The sequence below is a fragment of the Vipera berus genome (assembly GCF_964194415.1).
Source record: "Vipera berus genome assembly, chromosome: 5".
Taxonomy (NCBI): Eukaryota; Metazoa; Chordata; class Lepidosauria; order Squamata; family Viperidae; genus Vipera; species Vipera berus.
The window spans coordinates 73,892,343-73,910,429 of NC_138207.1; the positions used below are offsets into that span (position 1 = coordinate 73,892,343).

The 18,087-nt window shown below is 39.2% G+C and overlaps 1 protein-coding gene across 1 annotated transcript in view; it reads right to left on the reverse strand.

Moving 5' to 3' along the window:
- Positions 1–2,788: 2,788 nt before the first annotated feature.
- Positions 2,789–18,087, reverse strand: part of TBC1D12 (TBC1 domain family member 12) — a 59,856-nt gene continuing 44,557 nt past the window's right edge. The window contains exons 8-14 of the mRNA XM_081329112.1: positions 17,998–18,078; positions 14,733–14,827; positions 12,776–12,847; positions 10,667–10,795; positions 8,721–8,830; positions 6,583–6,841; positions 2,789–4,410 (exon numbers count right to left, since the gene is read on the reverse strand). Coding sequence (XP_081185238.1) covers positions 4,342–4,410; positions 6,583–6,841; positions 8,721–8,830; positions 10,667–10,795; positions 12,776–12,847; positions 14,733–14,827; positions 17,998–18,078 — 815 coding nt within the window. The 3' untranslated portion in view covers positions 2,789–4,341. The remainder of the gene's footprint in view (positions 4,411–6,582; positions 6,842–8,720; positions 8,831–10,666; positions 10,796–12,775; positions 12,848–14,732; positions 14,828–17,997; positions 18,079–18,087) is intronic.

The following is an 18,087-nucleotide window of genomic DNA, read 5'->3' on the forward strand; positions in this document are numbered from 1 at the left end:
GTTGGTACGGCTGGCTATATTCCTATATCTCCTACCGGATGGTAGGAGAGTAAAGAGATACCGTCCAGGGTGTGAGTCATCCCTGAGAATCTTCCTCACTCTTCCAAGGCAACGAGCAATCAGAATAGACCTGGAGTGCCATCTCCTTCAGCCCTTTTCTGGAGGCCAATCTCACAAGAGAGAAAATCAAAGAGAAAAAAATAAGTAATTTTGGAAACTTTTTAAGTCTCAAAATGCCAGTGTGTGCTAACCGGGGTAAATACACAGCGGTTCAAGATGAACAGCTCTGAAAGGGGAATCCTCAAAGGTGATCAGGTGCTCCAGGCAGACTACAAGATTTATGTAAAACATTTATATGGGTAGGCCTCAATTTATTTATTTGCAACAACCATTTATCGACAACAGTTACTGTTGTTAAGCAAGGACTATTTGTGTTTAGCTTCCTTCCCAAGAAATACCAACCAACCTCTTTATACAGATAGTCGACTTACAACACTTCATTTAGTGTCTGTTCAAAGTTACAACAGCACTAAAAAAAAGTGACAACCATTTTTTACACTCATGACTGTTGCAGTGTCCTCATAGTCATGTGATCAAAATTCAGATGCTTGGAAACCGATTCAAATTTATGACTTGCAGTGATCCAGGGTCATGTGATTACTTTTTGTGACTTTCTGACAAGCAAAGTCAACGGGGAAGCCAGCCATGTTAGTAACTTACCAATTGTGGTGATTCACTAAGCAACTGTAGCAAGAGATACTGTAAAATGGGGCAAAACTCACTTAACTATCTCACTTAGCAACAGAAATTTGGGGCCCTATTGTGGTCGTAAGTCGAGGATTACCTGTTTAGCCATCCATCTTATAACTGTGGTTCTGGTCTGCTACAAATGAAAAAGCACTTGCTGTAAAGCCACAGAAGCAGGGAATCAAATTATTGCTCCAAATCACAGAAGCTGTCAAAGAAATTATTTCCTCATGCACAATCTGAGATGTGCAAAAGAGGCTGACATACGCACAATTACTGATTTAATTTACTAATTACTAAATAATTTATTCCTCAATTTAAAAAAAACCCAAAAGAGATTATTGTGGACTTTAGGAAATGCAAATCGAACATTCATCCACTTATTATTGAGGGAATTGTGTGGAACAGGTCTCAGTGTTTCGATTTCTGGGAATGAAGTTAAGAGATGATCTGACATGGGGAGCAAACACCAAAGTTGTGATGAAGAGAGCACAGCAGAGGTTATACTTCTTGAGAATTCTCAGGAAGCATAATCTCTCAAAGGACCTGTTGTTGGCATTCTACCACTGTACCATAGAGATCGTGTTAACCTATGGTCTCTGTGTGTGGTTTGGGAGTTGTACAGTCAGGGAAAAAACAATGCTGTCCAGGGTCGTAAAGACTGCGGAGAGAATAATTGGGTGTACTCTTCCTACTTTAGATCAAATCTATGCCTCCAGGTGTTATAAGAAAGCTGTGGAGATTGTGCAGGATTGCACGAACCCCGGAAATGATCTCTTTCAGCTTCTGCCTTCTAGGAGGAGGTGTAGGGTCATTAAGACCAGGACCAGCCGCTTGAGAAATAGTTTTTATCCAAAAGCGTTTTTGGATTTGAATGCAGCAGAATGCAGTTTCTGAGAGAACTTCTGTATTTAGTTTTTAGAGTGTTAGAGTGTTTCTAGGGGTTAAATGTGTATATGTGGGGTGGGTGGTATGTTGATATGTATTTTGTTGTTTTTGTTGGGTTTTGTGGGGTTGATGTGGATTTTTCAATTTCGTTGTTCTGTATGGGACAATGACAATAAAGGTTATCGTATCGTATCGTAATTATTGAGCTTGCTCAGAAAAATAAATACAAGCTTAGCACAGCTCAGACAATGCAGATAGTCTTAGACTTATCCCAGTTCATTTAGTGACAGCACAGCTCAGACAATACAGGTAGTCCTTGACTTACAACTCTCTAAAACATGGGTGTCAACTTGCCACGTCACATGACGTGTCGTGACGTATCGTGACTGTTTCTGCATTGGTGGAGCTGGGGTGGGCCGGCAGTTTGACACCCCTGCTCTAAAATATAGTGCAGTTTTAAAAAGATAAAACCTTTTTGCTTCATTATGCTGACATGCAGCGATAAAGGTTGATTTCAGACTCAGGGAAAATAACAACTCTTTGGGCACTATTCCCTTGCACCAAACGAATAATTTGTGCCCATCACTGAAGTGGCTCTGTTAAGTCTGCCTTGTCTAAGAAGCAAATTGTGGTGCTATCGTTTGATGGTGCAAAACGATAACCCAGGGTTAAAAACGGAAGACTGCATCTACTGATGTAGGAACTTCAGTTCATTTACTGTGATAAGGGCATTGCAAATATGCCAGTCAATTTTTCTCCATCCCTTTGGTTTGCAATCAGCTTCAGGGACAGCTAAGATTGATATTCTGAATTCTTCTATCCTAGCTTTGTTTCATATACTAAGGAAAGGGGATTATATATGTGAGGATGCGGCTGTATCGCAACTCCCGCTGCCTCAACCAGTATGGCCAGTGGCTGTAGTTCATCAACCTGTACAGTGTCACAGGATCCCCAGCCCTTTGAATACATAGGTGTGACAGTCAGTGCTGATTCTTTGAGAAGATACAAACCGTAATCTTTCATTAAAAGCCTAACTTTGAAAAAAAACGACTTTTAGCGCTCATGTCTGGACTACTGAATCAGATCATTGGGGAAGCTTACAGAAGAATCTTCTTTACACACGAAGGCTGAACAAACTGATATGAAGACAGTATTCATTCTGCTTACAAGTTTATTTACACAGGAATTGTTACTAGTAGTTTTGAATGAAGGCTAAATTCCTTCTATTTACAATTTATATACATGTGTATACTGTACTTGAAAAGTAAGAAAACTGTACAAGAGAACCCAAGTAAAGGACATATACCGGAAGCAAGTAAATACACAAGAGAAAAAAAAGCAAGACATTTGAACTTCAACTTGAATGTTGTAATAAGTAATATTGAAGTGTGGTTTACATCTGATAGCAACATAAATATTACAATATACTGTAACCAAACCTTTAAAATAGGCTCTGCAACACTTCACAACTGAAGCAGTCTCACTTATTTTATTTTTTTAATGCAATGATAAATTTGACTTTATTTGCACATACAGGGACTGGTACAAAGAAAAAAAAGAAAGGCAATTTTATTTACATTAATACTATCAAAACGGACTTAGAAAGAACAAGCATTAGCTGCTCGGAGAAATTAAGAGGTATCCTTTCCCATTCCCCTCTGTTCAAAAGCCATTTTAAAACGTTTTGGAGTGTGAAGGAAGTTCGACCTTCCGCATGTTGTCTTTACAGTATCGATGCTGACATTAAAAGAGAGGGTATGGACTAACAAGATGCGTTTTGGGTACTCATCATTGTACACACTGCAGTAATCAACTTTAAATTTAAATGAGAAAAAACACTTTTAATATACAGGGACTCAAAACTTTCAACATTAACATTGCGTAAAATGTGCAAAAGGGTTATCACTAGCTTATTAATTACACTAGTGTTTATCAAGTATAAGTCACTTGGATTAAAAAAAATTCATATGATTTTTATGGATTAGAAACCGATTTTCCTGTAAGCAAAGTACTTCAAAATGTAAAACGCTGAACACCCCCTTGGCTGCTTATATAAGCCCACAGTTACTGCCACCTTTCAGCCAAAAGACTTATTTGCCAATGGCTCCATAGCAAAATTGCACGCAGTTTCCTCTGTATTCGCTTACATGCATTCACTTAGTTGGAAAGCGAAACTGCAGTTTAAAAGGAGTTTTGTAAGATGCAGGTAAAAGCCGCCTGTTCCTAGGCAGGCATGTACATCAAAACAAAACCTGATTTGGTCCTAAGGACTTCATTTGTAATTTTGGAGGTATTTGTACCAAAACGTTTGGTTCGGGCAGCAGTTTCTGGGGCCTTACTTTAAAACACCAGCCCTGCCCCCAAAAGTGCCTTTGTGGTAATCATAAAAAAAGGTATCCCTCAAAATTTTAAGTACCAACAAAAGTTATTACAAATGTTATTGCATTTCAACTTTAAATATTAAATATGCGATAGCCACTTTCTCAGTTTCATACTTTATTGTTCTGCTTCCTGTGAAAAGGTATCTTCCCACAAAAGAGGTCTTTAATACTGGCAGCAGGATAAGGACCGTCAAATTCCACCACTGCGTTCAGTCAATACTGTGTCTTCTTCCGTCTCTGAAGCTGTTTTTAGTGGTTTTCACTGAGAAGATGTTTTAGAAGAATTCTTTCACAACCAAGTGGTTTTTCCAATTGAACTTGGAAGTTAACTTTTTAGTGCTGGACTATGGTTCCTGTCTCCTTCTTTGCTATCCTTCATTAATGAGGCAAACACCTGAAAACCAGTTTTTAAAATAAAACTTAAAAAGGGGCACCTTTTAAACATTTATTAAAAAAGTAGCCATTTTTGCAGGTTTTCTCATCTATCAGGATCATAAACCATTTACTTTCCACCATTCGCCTACCTCTATTTTTCAATAGTTCAATATCACTTCTAGAATCACTCATAAATGGAGAACCAAATAGCTTTTATGTCATAGATCAAGGAACACACACACACGCACACGCACACACACACACACACTTTAAAAATCTTACAACTAAAATTTGCAAAACTTAGCAAACTTTATATATTATTTATAGCATAATAATATGCGGCATATTCTTTTTAGTCTTCTTGCTATCAGGCAAAATCTCACTGTGAAACTGGTGCATTTTTTTTAATTTTAATTTTTTTTTTATTTTAATCCCATTTATATCCCGCCCTTCTCCGAAGACTCAGGGCGGCTTACAATCTAAGCACAAATCAATGTGCTTAGCAATAGCCTTCATTCTATGTATATGCCTGCTTATTAGGGCTTTCGGGGGGGCCCCAAGCGGCATTATTACAAAGTCAGCTTATTGCCCCCAACAATCTGGGTCCTCATTTTACCTACCTCGGAAGGATGGAAGGCTGATTTTAGCACTTGAATTCTAGCAGAAACATGCACAATACAATAGTCTACTGTAAATATACAAGTTTCAGACTTGTCACTGAACTAAAGTCACTGAAATCAGTAAGACATGAAGTCAGTTATGATTCAGTTTATCATGAGTGACTTAAGTCCCGAATCCCACTGATTTCAACAGTTACAGTAATATAAGGACCGTATAAGGAGTATAGCCTAAATATAAGCATAACCAACTCTAATATATTCAAATAAGAATACCAATTAAGTTTCAGTATTAGAGTTGGTTATGCTTATATTAGGGTATACTCCTTAAATCTTATAGGAAGCCTTATGATCAGCAGTACCCTGAACTGTCACAATCATAGCATATCTTTAGAAAAATGCAGCCATGATACTTTGTTACATTTCTGAAATTTAGTTAGAAAATCTCTTAAGAGCAGTGATGCAGAGACTGGATACTTATTTCTTTATCTCTATTTTGAGATAATTTTCATATTGTTTTTTTACATCTGGTTCTGTGAGAGGTCAACCAACAATCAAGTCAATCTACACAATTGGCTATTGGGGGATGGTTCACTGGCATTTCTTATCCAGGACTGCAGTTCCCCTAACTTAAGTACACAGCCTGTGAGTGTTCATTGTTTCACCTAAGACACAAGTAATCTCTTAGACACTTATTTCTATGGAATGGAATAATACATGGGACTACTTTCACTAATGGACTGATAATTTGGAGATTAAGGTGATGTGACATATAGAAACTGTTTTCCAAAATACAGCTGTTCCATTAACTGGGTCTACATACAATCTTGTTGCCTCAACTATAGCAATTTGAATTCGAAGTGCAGATTTTAATCATCAAAGTTCTTCATGGTTTCAATAGCTCTTAAAATGGTATCCACATCTCCTTATCTGTAGGCAACATTTTCAATAAATGCTTTTCAGATATCCCTGCAACCTAGTACAGATTGTCCTTGACTTACAGTCATTTAGCAACTCCTCAAAGTTACAGTGGCACTGGAAAAAAAGTTACTTACAACCAGTTCTCACGCTTACAACCACACCATTCCCACAGACAAGGGATCAAAATTTGAGCACCTGGTAACTGGTATTTACAATGATTGCAGCAAGCCAGGGTTATCGCCATGTGTGACCTTCCCAATTGGCTCCTGACAAGCAAAGTCAATGGGGGAAGCTGGATTCTCTTAATGACTGCATGGTTCTCTTAACCGTGGCAAACAAAGTCATAAAATTGGCTGTGACTCACTTAAGAACTGCCCTGCGTAGCAACGGAAATTCTGGTCCAAGCTGTAGTTGTTACATGAAGGCCACCTGTATGTGGCAGGTGGCTAGAGGTGTCAAGACTTTGATAGTGGTGGTGTCCATTGCAAGAATGCTATTCCTAAGGCAACCACCTTCATTCAGCAACAGGTAAAAGCCTTATTTCCCTGGACAAGGTTAATCTTTATCTCTGCTTGTGGTTGCACTTCTCTTTTAAATTGAGAGTTCCTTCCCGACAAAATTAAAACATTTATCCACATATAGTTAGTACTTACCTGAGCCCATTTCTTGTTACTATTCTGCATCTGAATAGATGTAATGCATGAGAAGAGCTTCTCTGACATGATATCTTCTGGTAGCTTTGTTAGAAACTGTGCTATATGAATAAAGTCCATCTGCAGGAGAATATCTTCATATAACCTAAGGATTCCTAACCCAGTTCTGAACAAAAATTCTTCTCCATCTCTACAAAAGACATCCCAAACTCGACAGGCCAAATCAAGGGGTAGTGACTTGCTGTACAGGGTGAAGATCCTGCATTTTGAAATTAAAAACAATCAGGCACATAAGGGCAAAACACCACATCCTCTAATTCCTCTAGTGTAGGGGTCTTCAAACTTGGCTCTTTTATGACTTGTGGACTTCAACTCCCAGAATTCCTCAGTCAGCATGCCTGGCTGAGAAATTCTCGGAGTTGAAGTCCACAAGTCATACAAGGGCCAAGTTTGAAGACCCCTGCTCTAGTACGATCAGTGATTATTTAATCTAGATAAGCAATCACGCCTTGGGTTAAGGAACGCAGCACCAGTAGACATTTCATTTGCAACTATCTCTCCACTTCCAAGTGTATCTCCCACATTCCAAGTGAAGAGCTGTAATATGAAGATTAGAAAGCCAGTTTGGTGTAGCAGCTAAGACACCAGGCTAGAAACCAGGAGATAGTTCATTCTAGTCCTGCCGTCAGCACAAAGCCAACTGAGTGACTGTGGGTCAGTCTCTAGAAGACACTGGCAAACTACTTCTGAAATCTTGCCAAGAAAACTGCAGACTTCTCCAGTTGCCTAAAGTCAACACTAACCCTAAGACTCCAAAAAGAAAAGCCAACTTAATAAGTGGATGTGTAGTTATATTTAAATTAAAAAACCATTGTATCCATTGACTAGATTTCAGGACTGCATTTAAAAAACCCGCCTGCTGTATTTGGTGGCACAGTAGTAGTTCATGGGGACAGCAGAATGTGAACACATAATATTAAAGAAGCGGATTTTTCTCTGAGGTGTTCAATCCACGAAAGTTTTTTTAGTGGCAAAATTTAGCTCTGAAGCTAGTTAGGTGAAACACCATCGTTTATTCTCCTTCTCTCATATTTACCAACTTTATTTAGCCAGGGAGAAAACTATTTTTGTTAAACTAACCCATGAAAATCTTCTCAAAAGTCAGGGGTTGTCTTATACAACGGGTGCTGAAACTTTAGGGACAGGGCTGGCTGGAAAACCTGGAGCGGATCTCCCATTTGGTCTGCGCAGGGAAAGCGGGACCAATTGGAGAAGAAGCTGCAGTCTGTGATTTTTTACAGGCTGGGGTCTGGGCGTCTTTCCTTCTAAAGTTGAAGAGCAGCTGCAGTCTATCCCAACTTGAAAGGCAGGTGGGGAATACAGCAGTCAGAGCAGCTGCTTAGCTCTAAGGACACATTTGACTCAGGAACTGGGTAGGCTGGCTGGAAAACCTGGAGCGGATCTCCCATTTGGTCTGCACAGGGAAAGCTTTAGAGTGAATTAGGAAAAGTTTAATCCACTTGCACTGTTTTATGTTTACATGTTTGATGACAAACAGCCTTATGTTTATAAGTGACAGTTTTCCTATTAAGTACCTGCATGTCATAAGCATTTGAATTAAAATTACCATATTAAAATCAAATCTGATGTTTTCAAATTTTTATTTGGTGTGTGTTGGAAGAGGAATAGTCTTATACGGCGAGTATAGCCCAAACCCTATAATTTAACAGGAAATGTAGGGGGTCGTCTTATACGCCCAGTCGTCTTATACGCCGGAAAATACGGTAATCTTCTATACGTCATCTACTATTGAATCCCATTCTGTTTACTCCTCTGTGCTTTACGCATACGTATTACAGTCACTTCTGTTCTCCTAACCAGATACCCTTAACCCAGGGGTGTCAAACTGCCGGCCCACAGGCCGGACGCGTCATGCGGAAGCCACACCCAACCCATTGCCGGCCATGGCAAAACTGTCCCAATACGTTGCGCGACATCACATGATGTTGTGAGTTTGACATATCTGCCTTAACCAATCTCAAGGAATCCTAGAACACCTGATAAAATCTGTTTTATATTTAACTTCACCCAAAAGTTTATTACTGGGGTATGATGTGACCATTAAGTTTCCAACGTACCAATCTATCAAGTATATGTCGGGGGTAAGATTATAGGATTTAAAATGATGAAACAGTTTAGGCAGGTTTTCCTCGAAAAATACTTCAAATGCTGCAAAGTACTTCAGCATCTGTAAGGAAAAAGGAGAGAAACATATAATTCAGGAAATCGTACAAAATGTCACAAATTTTACAACTTCTGCAGAATTATATATCACTTTACAGAACAGAGTATGCCATTTAAATGGTATACCTTATTTAAAGTGACATTACGGTTACTGTACAACAGAGTCTGCAGTTGAGAAATAATTCAGCTGATATTCAAACACTCAGGGTTAATGATCTCAGCTTTCCATTACCCTTGCAATGTAGACTAGTGTTTCTCAACCTTGGCAACTTTAAAATTGTTCTCTGGGGAATTCTGGGAGTTGACGTCCACATCTTAAAAGTTGACAAGGTTGAGAAACACTGATACAGATAACAGCAAGCACTGCTCATAGGTACAGTGGAAATAAAAAGTCTACACAGCCATTAAAATCGCTAGTTTTTGAGCTGTAAAAAAAATCAGACCAAGATAAATCACTTCAGAATTTTTTCCATCTTTAATCTAACATATAAGGTGTACAGTTCAATTAAAAAACAAAACAAAATATTTTAGGGAGGAAAAATAACAATAAAAATGTACACTAATGTGGTTGCATAAATGTGCGTATCCTTAAAATAATTTAAACTCAGTATAACATGAGCTACATTAAAAATACAGTAAAATTATAAAAAAACACACAACTATCTTTAGCACAACAGATCATATGAAGCCTATCAGAACAACACTATCTTCACTAAGGGCAAAACATAACTAAGGACCAGGCCACCAGGTTTTCATCAGGTGCAATATCACACCATACTGGTGCAACCAACCAAAAACACTCTAATTTCGTCACCATTTCCACTCTATATGGTAGGTAGACAGAAAAAGGTTCTAAGACAGTGTATCTCAACCTTGGCAATTTTATGATGTGTGGACTTCATCTCCCAGAATTCCCTACCAGCATAATCAGTAACAACAGTGCAATTGGCAGCTGGTGCAACAATGCAAGAATATGCCCCATATTTCCCTGGCAGCAACACTCAGAAAGAACTGCAGTTTCTGAAGAGGTTTTTGAAAGGTAAGCCAATGAGGAGGTGTTTTTTTTTACAGTAATCCAACCCTGATGTATCTAAGACATGTGTTGCTAGGCGTAAGTAGTCGGAGTATTATTTTCTTCTTGCTATCATTTTGTCCAAAAGGCAAAAGACTGCAGCGATTACTATTACATCACAGAAAACTGGAGGAACTGAAAATAGAATGTGTAAATACTGAAAAATACAACAGTTCTGCAAAGGGACAACATATTCTACTGATGTATTTGCTGCTAGTCCAGTTCCTTAGCTGCAAATAAATACATGTGAGCTATAAGGATGTATACAAAGCTTGGAGGTTTAGAAGACTGGGAATACCACTGACTTCAATAGAAACATCTACATCAGGGGTCTTCAAACGTGGCCCTTTTATGACTTGTGGACTTCAACTCCCAGAATTCCTCAGCCAACATGCCTGGCTGAGGAATTCTGGGAGTTGAAGTCCACAAGTCATAAAAGGGTCAAGATTGAAGACCCCTGATCTACATGAGCCGTGGTGGCACAATGGTTAGAATGCAGTATTGCACGCTAATTCTGCTGACTGTCCACTGCCTGCAGTTCGGCAATTCGAGTCTCGCCGGCTCAAGGCTGACTCAGCTTTCCATCTTTCTGAGGTCAGTAAAATGAGGACCCTGATTGTTGAGGGCAATAGGCTGACTCTGTAAAGCGCTCAGAGAAGACGGGTAAAGCACTGTAAAGTAATAGATAAGTCTAAGTGCTATTGCGATTGCCACATGTGCATTTGCAGTAAGAAGAAAATAAATTGAAGTATTAATATGGTCCCATACCATGCTATGATCCACACGAAAAAAGGCTAGCTGGCATGGCTTGTTCAAAAGGTTTGCAAAGGCAATAAAAGCATCTGCCTCGTCCAGATTAAGTATGAGAACCGCAGCAATGAAAGACATTCCCTGGACCTTTAAAACACAAACAGAAACAGGTTTTGAGTGTACTAAGTAAGAGACTCATTTTTATGCTACAGTATTTTTTAAATCTAGATTACCAAATTATGAAAATAAGATGGCGCCTTATTCTGAACCAGATTTGCTACTTTTTTTCATTAATTTACTTGATGAATTATAATTAAGTCTAAAAATAACAGTGATTATGGATATAGAGGGAAAAACCCATGTCCATTGTGAGGTAAAGATGCTCAATATTTTACTTTAGATAGCTAAAATTTGCAAATGTTTCTAAGCAAGTATAGACGAATGGAAGGAAAATATATGTGGGTGAATGAATACACATTCGGCACATACAATGATTCTCAGCAATTTCTATCTAGTTTCCATTTGTCTAGAGCACAGGTCAGCAACCCGCGGCTCCGGAGCCGCATGCAGCTCTTTGAGCCGTCTCCTGCGGCTCCCAGCCGTCCGGTGCGCGCGCACCTCTTCGAACGGGCAGTGGTGCGCACGCACCTCTCCAAATGGAGAGTGGCACCGCCCGTTTGGAGAGGTGCGCGCGCACCTCCCCGAATGGGCGGAGGTGCGCGCGCACCTCCCCAAACCTTTGGAGAGGTGCGCGCGTACCTCCGCGCGAAGGGGCAGCGGCGCCGCTCTTTGAGGAAGCTGCCGCGGCCCGTCTGCAAAGCTGTCGCTTTCGGCAGCTTTGCAGACGGGCCGCAGCAGCTTTCTCGAAGAGCGAAGCCGCTGCCCCTTCCGAGAGGTGCGCGCACACCTCCCCGAATGGGCGGAGGTGCGCGCGCACCTCCCCAAACCTTTGGAGAGGTGCGTGCATACTTCCGCGCGAAGGGGCAGCGGCTTCGCTCTTCGAGGAAGCTGCCGCGGCCCGTCTACAAAGCTGCAGCTTTGCAGACGGGCCGTCGCCGTCGGGCAACCGGGAACCGGTTCCATGTCACTTAAAAAAGTGGCAACCGCGTGCGTCTGCGCATGTGCAAAAAAACCGTTTTGCGCATGCGCAAAACATTTTTTGCGCATGCGCAAAACGTTTTTTGCACATGCGCGTGCATGGACACACGCACGCGGCTCCCACTTTTTTTAATTTGTGATGGAACCGGTTCCCAGTGGCTCTTTTCCTTTTTTAGGTTGCCGACCCCTGGTCTAGAGAAAGTGTCACCCTAAAACTAATGCAATCTTTAAATACATTCTAGGATATCTCTGGATATCTCGAGATTATTTATTTTTGCTAGGGATATCTGTTCTATATTCCTAGCAAATATGTATAAGGAGTTACAGCATTGGGAAGTTCACCTTTTGATATGAAATATCTTGCAGCAGAACAGTTGCACCAGTTTCTCAAATTCAGCAACTTTAAGGGGAGTGGACTTCAACTTCCAGAATTCCCTAGATTGCAACGGAATTGAGTTTAAACTAAGGAAACTAAGTGTGGGAGAACATGTTTTCCCTTTTGGGGTCAAAAGGCTAAGTTTGTGGTAATTGGCTCAGTTTATAAAGCATACGTTTATAATCGTATCAATAATCATATATATTAACATAATACATTAAGGAAGCTTTGATTTTATTGTAATTTCTATTTTATTGTTGTGAAATACCCAGGACCGTTGAGAGTTGGAAGGCATGCAAATTTAATACCTTATTATCATTATTATAGTTGGTCGCACAGTTAGCCAAATGTTTAGATTGGTTTTGGCATTTTCATTCCACCTATCAAATCCTTCCCAGGGATTTTGGGTAGGAACATGTTGTTTGATGGTATTAAAAGTATAGTCGCAGGATGTAAGCTGTTACAAGTAAACCTGCCTTTTGCAACTGGCTGATGGTGATTTTTGTCAATGCCCATGGTATTCAAGTTGTGCTCCAGATATTTTGGGATTGCACCAAGAACATGGATTATTATAGATACTACCTTTGCTTTCCTTTCTACATTCTTCTTTATTATTGTCATTGTTGAAAGACTGACAACACTAGGATACTTACATATCCTACATCAGGTCTGTAACACGTATATGCTCCCAAGACACTGTGCAAGAGATCATGAAAAGGGCCACCCTAAAATGGAAACAGTAGATCAAAAAGGTAAAGGTTAAAAACTGAAATTTAAAAATGGACACATATGATAAAAGGTAATTTTAAATCTAGAAAAACTTCTGCAGAGATAGAATATAAAGTAAAATTTGTACATATTATGTAACTTTTAATACCAACTTTTTGTCACACAGCACTTGTGTCATTAAAATCCCTTCTAAAAACTCCCCTTTATAAGACCTGGCTATCAACTCTTATGCATATGAATTAATGATCTTGAATAGCTGTTATTTTTCAAGAAAAAAACATACTAGCTTCAACCTGAACAAACACAAAAATGTTTTATAGTCTACTTTTGTGATAGGACACTCCATTTTCTAAAGCTTGTCTTCCTGCCTAGACAGAATGCATACAATATATTCTACATGAAAATGTCCAAAAATATCAATTAATATAAATATAGCAGTCAGGATGCTAACCAGCACAGTTGATTATACAGTAGGTAAGGTGTGTCTGAAAAAGCTACTGTCAGAAGCTTGGTGATTAGCATCTATGAGAAGAAGGATTCTTTTGTGTGATAAGAAAATGTATTCCCTATGGAGCCAATTTACCCATTAATTTGGGCAATTTATCCACCTGCTCAATCCTAGTAGATTCCAGGTACTTACAATCGTAATCAAAACTATGAATCCCATTAGGTCATTAGAACTAGTGGCCTGGGATATTACATTCAATAATCTGTTCTCCTCTCATCATTATAATTTCCATTGGAAGGCCACTGCATTTAAAAAGCAGCTTTATTAAAAAGAGGAAATCTAATATGTCCATTCTTTTCGGACATACCTAATTTAGGGACATGGCAATGATGATTACAAGCAATAAATACGATTGAAATAATCTACAATTTAATAAGGCCGATGCAGTCATACGGTACATTTTAGTAACAATGAAATAAAGAAGGCTTCAAATCCAAAGGTTATGTTTTAGCATTCTGTAATCCAAACACGGAGGGGCAATGAGCTTTCATATTGATAAATGTTTGTTTCCAAGTGCAGGTTGACTGAACATGAAGGGAAATACTGAGGCTCAAAACTACCTTTTGCCTAGGCAAAATATGCCAGCCTTGTTCCCAGACTAGTTGCAGGATTTCAGTGCAAAACTGTTTCCCAACCTCAGCAACTTTAAGGTGTGTAGATTTCAATTACAAAAAATCCCTAGCCAAAACAACCGTTGCTAAGGATTGTGTTGAGTTGAAGTCCACACATTTAATGTTTTCAAGGTTGGGAAACACTACTGTAAAACGCGGAGCAGCTTCAATTTCACAATGAGACACTACCCACTGTTTTATATATTACTCTGTAATAAAGAAATGGAACTGTAGTACCTACATTTACTACAGTAATAACAACAGTATTAGAACACTACGTTGTGTACAAACAAAAGAGAAATATGCTTTTAAAAATGGTTTTATAACATGTGCACACTGGGGTTGAATTCTTTCCTTCACACAATTTTGAAAATAAAAATCCCCCCTCAAGTGTATTTTGATTGAAGAATACAACACAGATGTTGTGTTCCCAAACAATTTGTAATTTGCTTGCGTTGTTCTTTTTCTTTTTTTTTGTATAGGCTTTTAAAAAGCTCAACACACAACAGCTGCAATTCTACAGAAATCCAAACGTCAACCTTTCTGCCATACTTTAGCTTGCAAGAGAGTTTATAACATGTGCAAACTGTACAGATTTTATAACTATCTTTATCTTGTTAAGCCCTTTATCTTAATGGAGATGGAGCTTATCGACTGCATTAAACCGTAACAGAAAAAGTCTTCCAAGGACAGAATTCTTGCTTTTAGCAAAACATTATTTTAAAAGCAGTCTAATCTCAAAGCATAATCAATAAACGTTACCTTCTGGAAAATATAAAGGGATGGAAATGTGCGGGATATATCCAATTTTATTAGTTCCAAGCTAGCTTCTCGGTCAGCAAGTGATGCTCCAGCATCTAGAGAGAGTAAACCTGCAGATTTATACATGTCTGTAGACTGATTCCCAGTAATAGAAGATTATATTTGTAATAGTGATGAATATCTGTAGCTCGGGTGTAGGGTGAGGGGGAAGGTTTGTTCTCCCAAGGTTGTGGGTTGCTTTCCGAACATTTCATTACCAGGCTAGGTAACATCTTCTTGTGACGGGTCTTGTGATGAGTCAGGTGTGGGTGTGTCTTACAAGACCCTCACTTGACACCCACACCTGACCCATCACAAGACCTACTGACCCCACGAAGCCCTTATAAACAGAAGAACACTGACACTGACATTCCCTAAACTCGGCTGAAGATGTTACCTAGCATGGTAACGAAATATTTAGAAACCAACCCCTCAAGCTCAGAGAATAAACCTTCAGCCTGCTAAGGTTATATTGCTTTGATAAACAGTTTGCAAGTTCCTTTAAATCAGTCATAGGCATACAGGTAGTCCCTGGGTTACATAATGGCTCCTGCCATCATAGTTGCAAGTTGTAATGATCACAAACTGGGTCACTCACATGATCAATCCAGGGGTGGGATTCAGATATGTGAACAACCGGTTCTCTGTGTGGATGCCGCTTCCGGAGGTCCATTCTGGGCCTGGGCCACAAAAAAATTAGCTACCGGTTCTGCTGAAGTGGTGCGAACTGGCTGAATCCCACCACTGGAGCAATCCATTTTTACAATATTTTTAACAGTGGTCATTAAGTGAATCCCCATGGTTGTTAAACAAATCAATGGTTCACTATAGTTGTGGTTTTGCCCAAAACTGGACATTCATGCTGGTTTTCAGCAAATCAATTGTAAAACACAGTCATGTGATTGGGACGCTGCTAACAGGCATAAATGTGGCCAGTTGCCCAGGGTTCAAAGTGGTCACGTGACTGCAGTCTCTCCTCCCCCCTCCCCCCGAATAGTCAAAATTTCAAATCCAGGTTATAACTATACCCAGGGAGACATCTGTTGTAATTTTAATCGCTAAGTGACTGGTCGCAAGTTCCTGTATTCCATTTAAAAAACAAAAGAAGGAACTGGGCAGCAAGGTTGACTCAGCCTTCCATCCTTCCAAGGTAGGTAAAATGAGGACCCAGATTGTTGGGGGCAATAAGCTGACTTTGTAATAATGCCGCTTCCCCCCCCCCCGAAAGCCCTAATAAGCAGGCATATACATAGAATGAAGGCTATTGCTAAGCACATTGATTTGTGCTTAGATTGTAAGCCGCACTGAGTCTTTGGAGAAAGGTGGGATATAAATGGGATTAAAAAAATAAAATAATTTTTTTTCACAATCTACTTCAATATTCAAGTAAAAGCATTCAGTTTCAATATTTCTGTTATATCTACTTTAAACTTCTGTAATGATTGACATATTGTACAGAATAAAATGATTTCAACAGCAAAATACAATTTTACTAAGAGAGGAATGGTATTTATCAGAGTTCTCCCATTTTCACCCTTCCTCCCAACCTCCATTTTGTGTGACTCTTCTTCCCATTCTACAACCAGCAGCGATCACCCTTTACTAACACGGAGAACACTGTCCAAAACCTGAATTTCAGGAGGCTCCATAAATCATGGACTTGCTTATTCAAACCTCTTCAGAACATAATTTAGTTAGGGCAACAGCTTGCCTCTCATCTGTTGACAAAAGCAACACCCTGAATCTTTTGTGTCCCACCTAGAATCAAATACTCAATGTAGCCATTTTTGTTTTGCACCTGAAGGGAGACTTTTTTTTTAACTTCTTTTGCTCCTCTGAAAATATTTTTAAACTAACATTTTGTAAATATTTTATAACAGTAAATTTTGGAACTCTGCATTAGATATATTTTCCAAGAGGAGACCCTGAACCTCTCCTAGCTTCATTCATATTTTTGTGAATCTACATTCTTGCTTTTGTTAAATGCTGCACTATACACATTTTATCATTTTCACTAGCTTTCCTCTATCTGAATTTTTGGGTCAATTTCCCCCCCCCCCGTGTTTATCTCTCATTCTTTTTATATTTTTGTTGTTTCGCCTATTTCTTATCCCTTCTTGACCCATTCCCCACTCTTCCTTCCTTCTCCAGATGAGTCTTTAGTGTGAGACTAGGGAGGCATTTTACTTTATTTAATTAATTCAAACATTTTTTTCTGCAAAGTAAGCTATGACTCAGCTCTGTTGCTTCTTTATATGGAGTCTTCTCCCTACACCAAATCTACATGCTATTCCTTATGAGGTTTCCATAACAGCACACTTTAATTTCCTACCCTGGCACTGTTTTTGAAAGATATGTACAGGTGATCCTCAATTAACAATGGCTAATTGGGACAAAGAACTCTGTTGCTGGATGACACAACTATAAAGTGCAGTGTGACGCGTCTGCACTGACTTATGATGGCAGTTCCAGTTGCTGTTGTTAAGATTTATCCTGCATGGTCATTAGGAGTAATATCACATGATTGCCATTTGTGACCTCCTGCTGGCTTCCCCATTGACTCTGCTCATTGGAAGACAACAGGGAAGACTGCAAAGGATGCTACAATTTATAATTGCAAGCCAGCTGCCAAGCACCTGACTTGTTATCATGTGACCTTTGGGAATGCTGCAACTATGAGGACCTGTCTCAAGCTTCCATTTAGCAAATTATAGGGTTAGGATCTTGTAACAAAAATGTATCATCTTTTCCCTCAATTTTGTAATAGCCAGAAGAAAGAAGCAAAACCAACTGGGCATAAAAAGTGAACTTCGCATGACTTACAAAACCAGAATCTTACTAAGTTATATAGTCAGGCTGTTATTTGAGAAGAAAAGGGCATTATGAAGCTTATAACAATAGCTATGAAACTGTAATATAAAATGAAGATCTTCTAACACAGGGTTGACGCATCCAGAAATTTCACATAACACTGATTATTGAGAATTGCACTACTACAGAGAATAGACCCCCAAATGTGATCCTCTACATAATATTTCTAGAATTTTCCTCTCTGACTTTCCCTTTAAGTAGGTAGGAAACGCACAATTGTCTGCTAAAAGTTCTGTGCTGGGACATTATATCGTTAAAATCCCTGAAAGTGTCTTTGCACTATAAGAAATACTACAAACAGTATATTATCTATTGTGAAATGATAAGAGCAGTTATTGATACCATTTCAAAATACCTTCGTTATCATTTTCGGTGCCTGTCTCTCCAAAAATCTTCCATCGTTCCTTGGCTCTAGATAAGAAGATTTCATAGAGTTCTGCAAAAC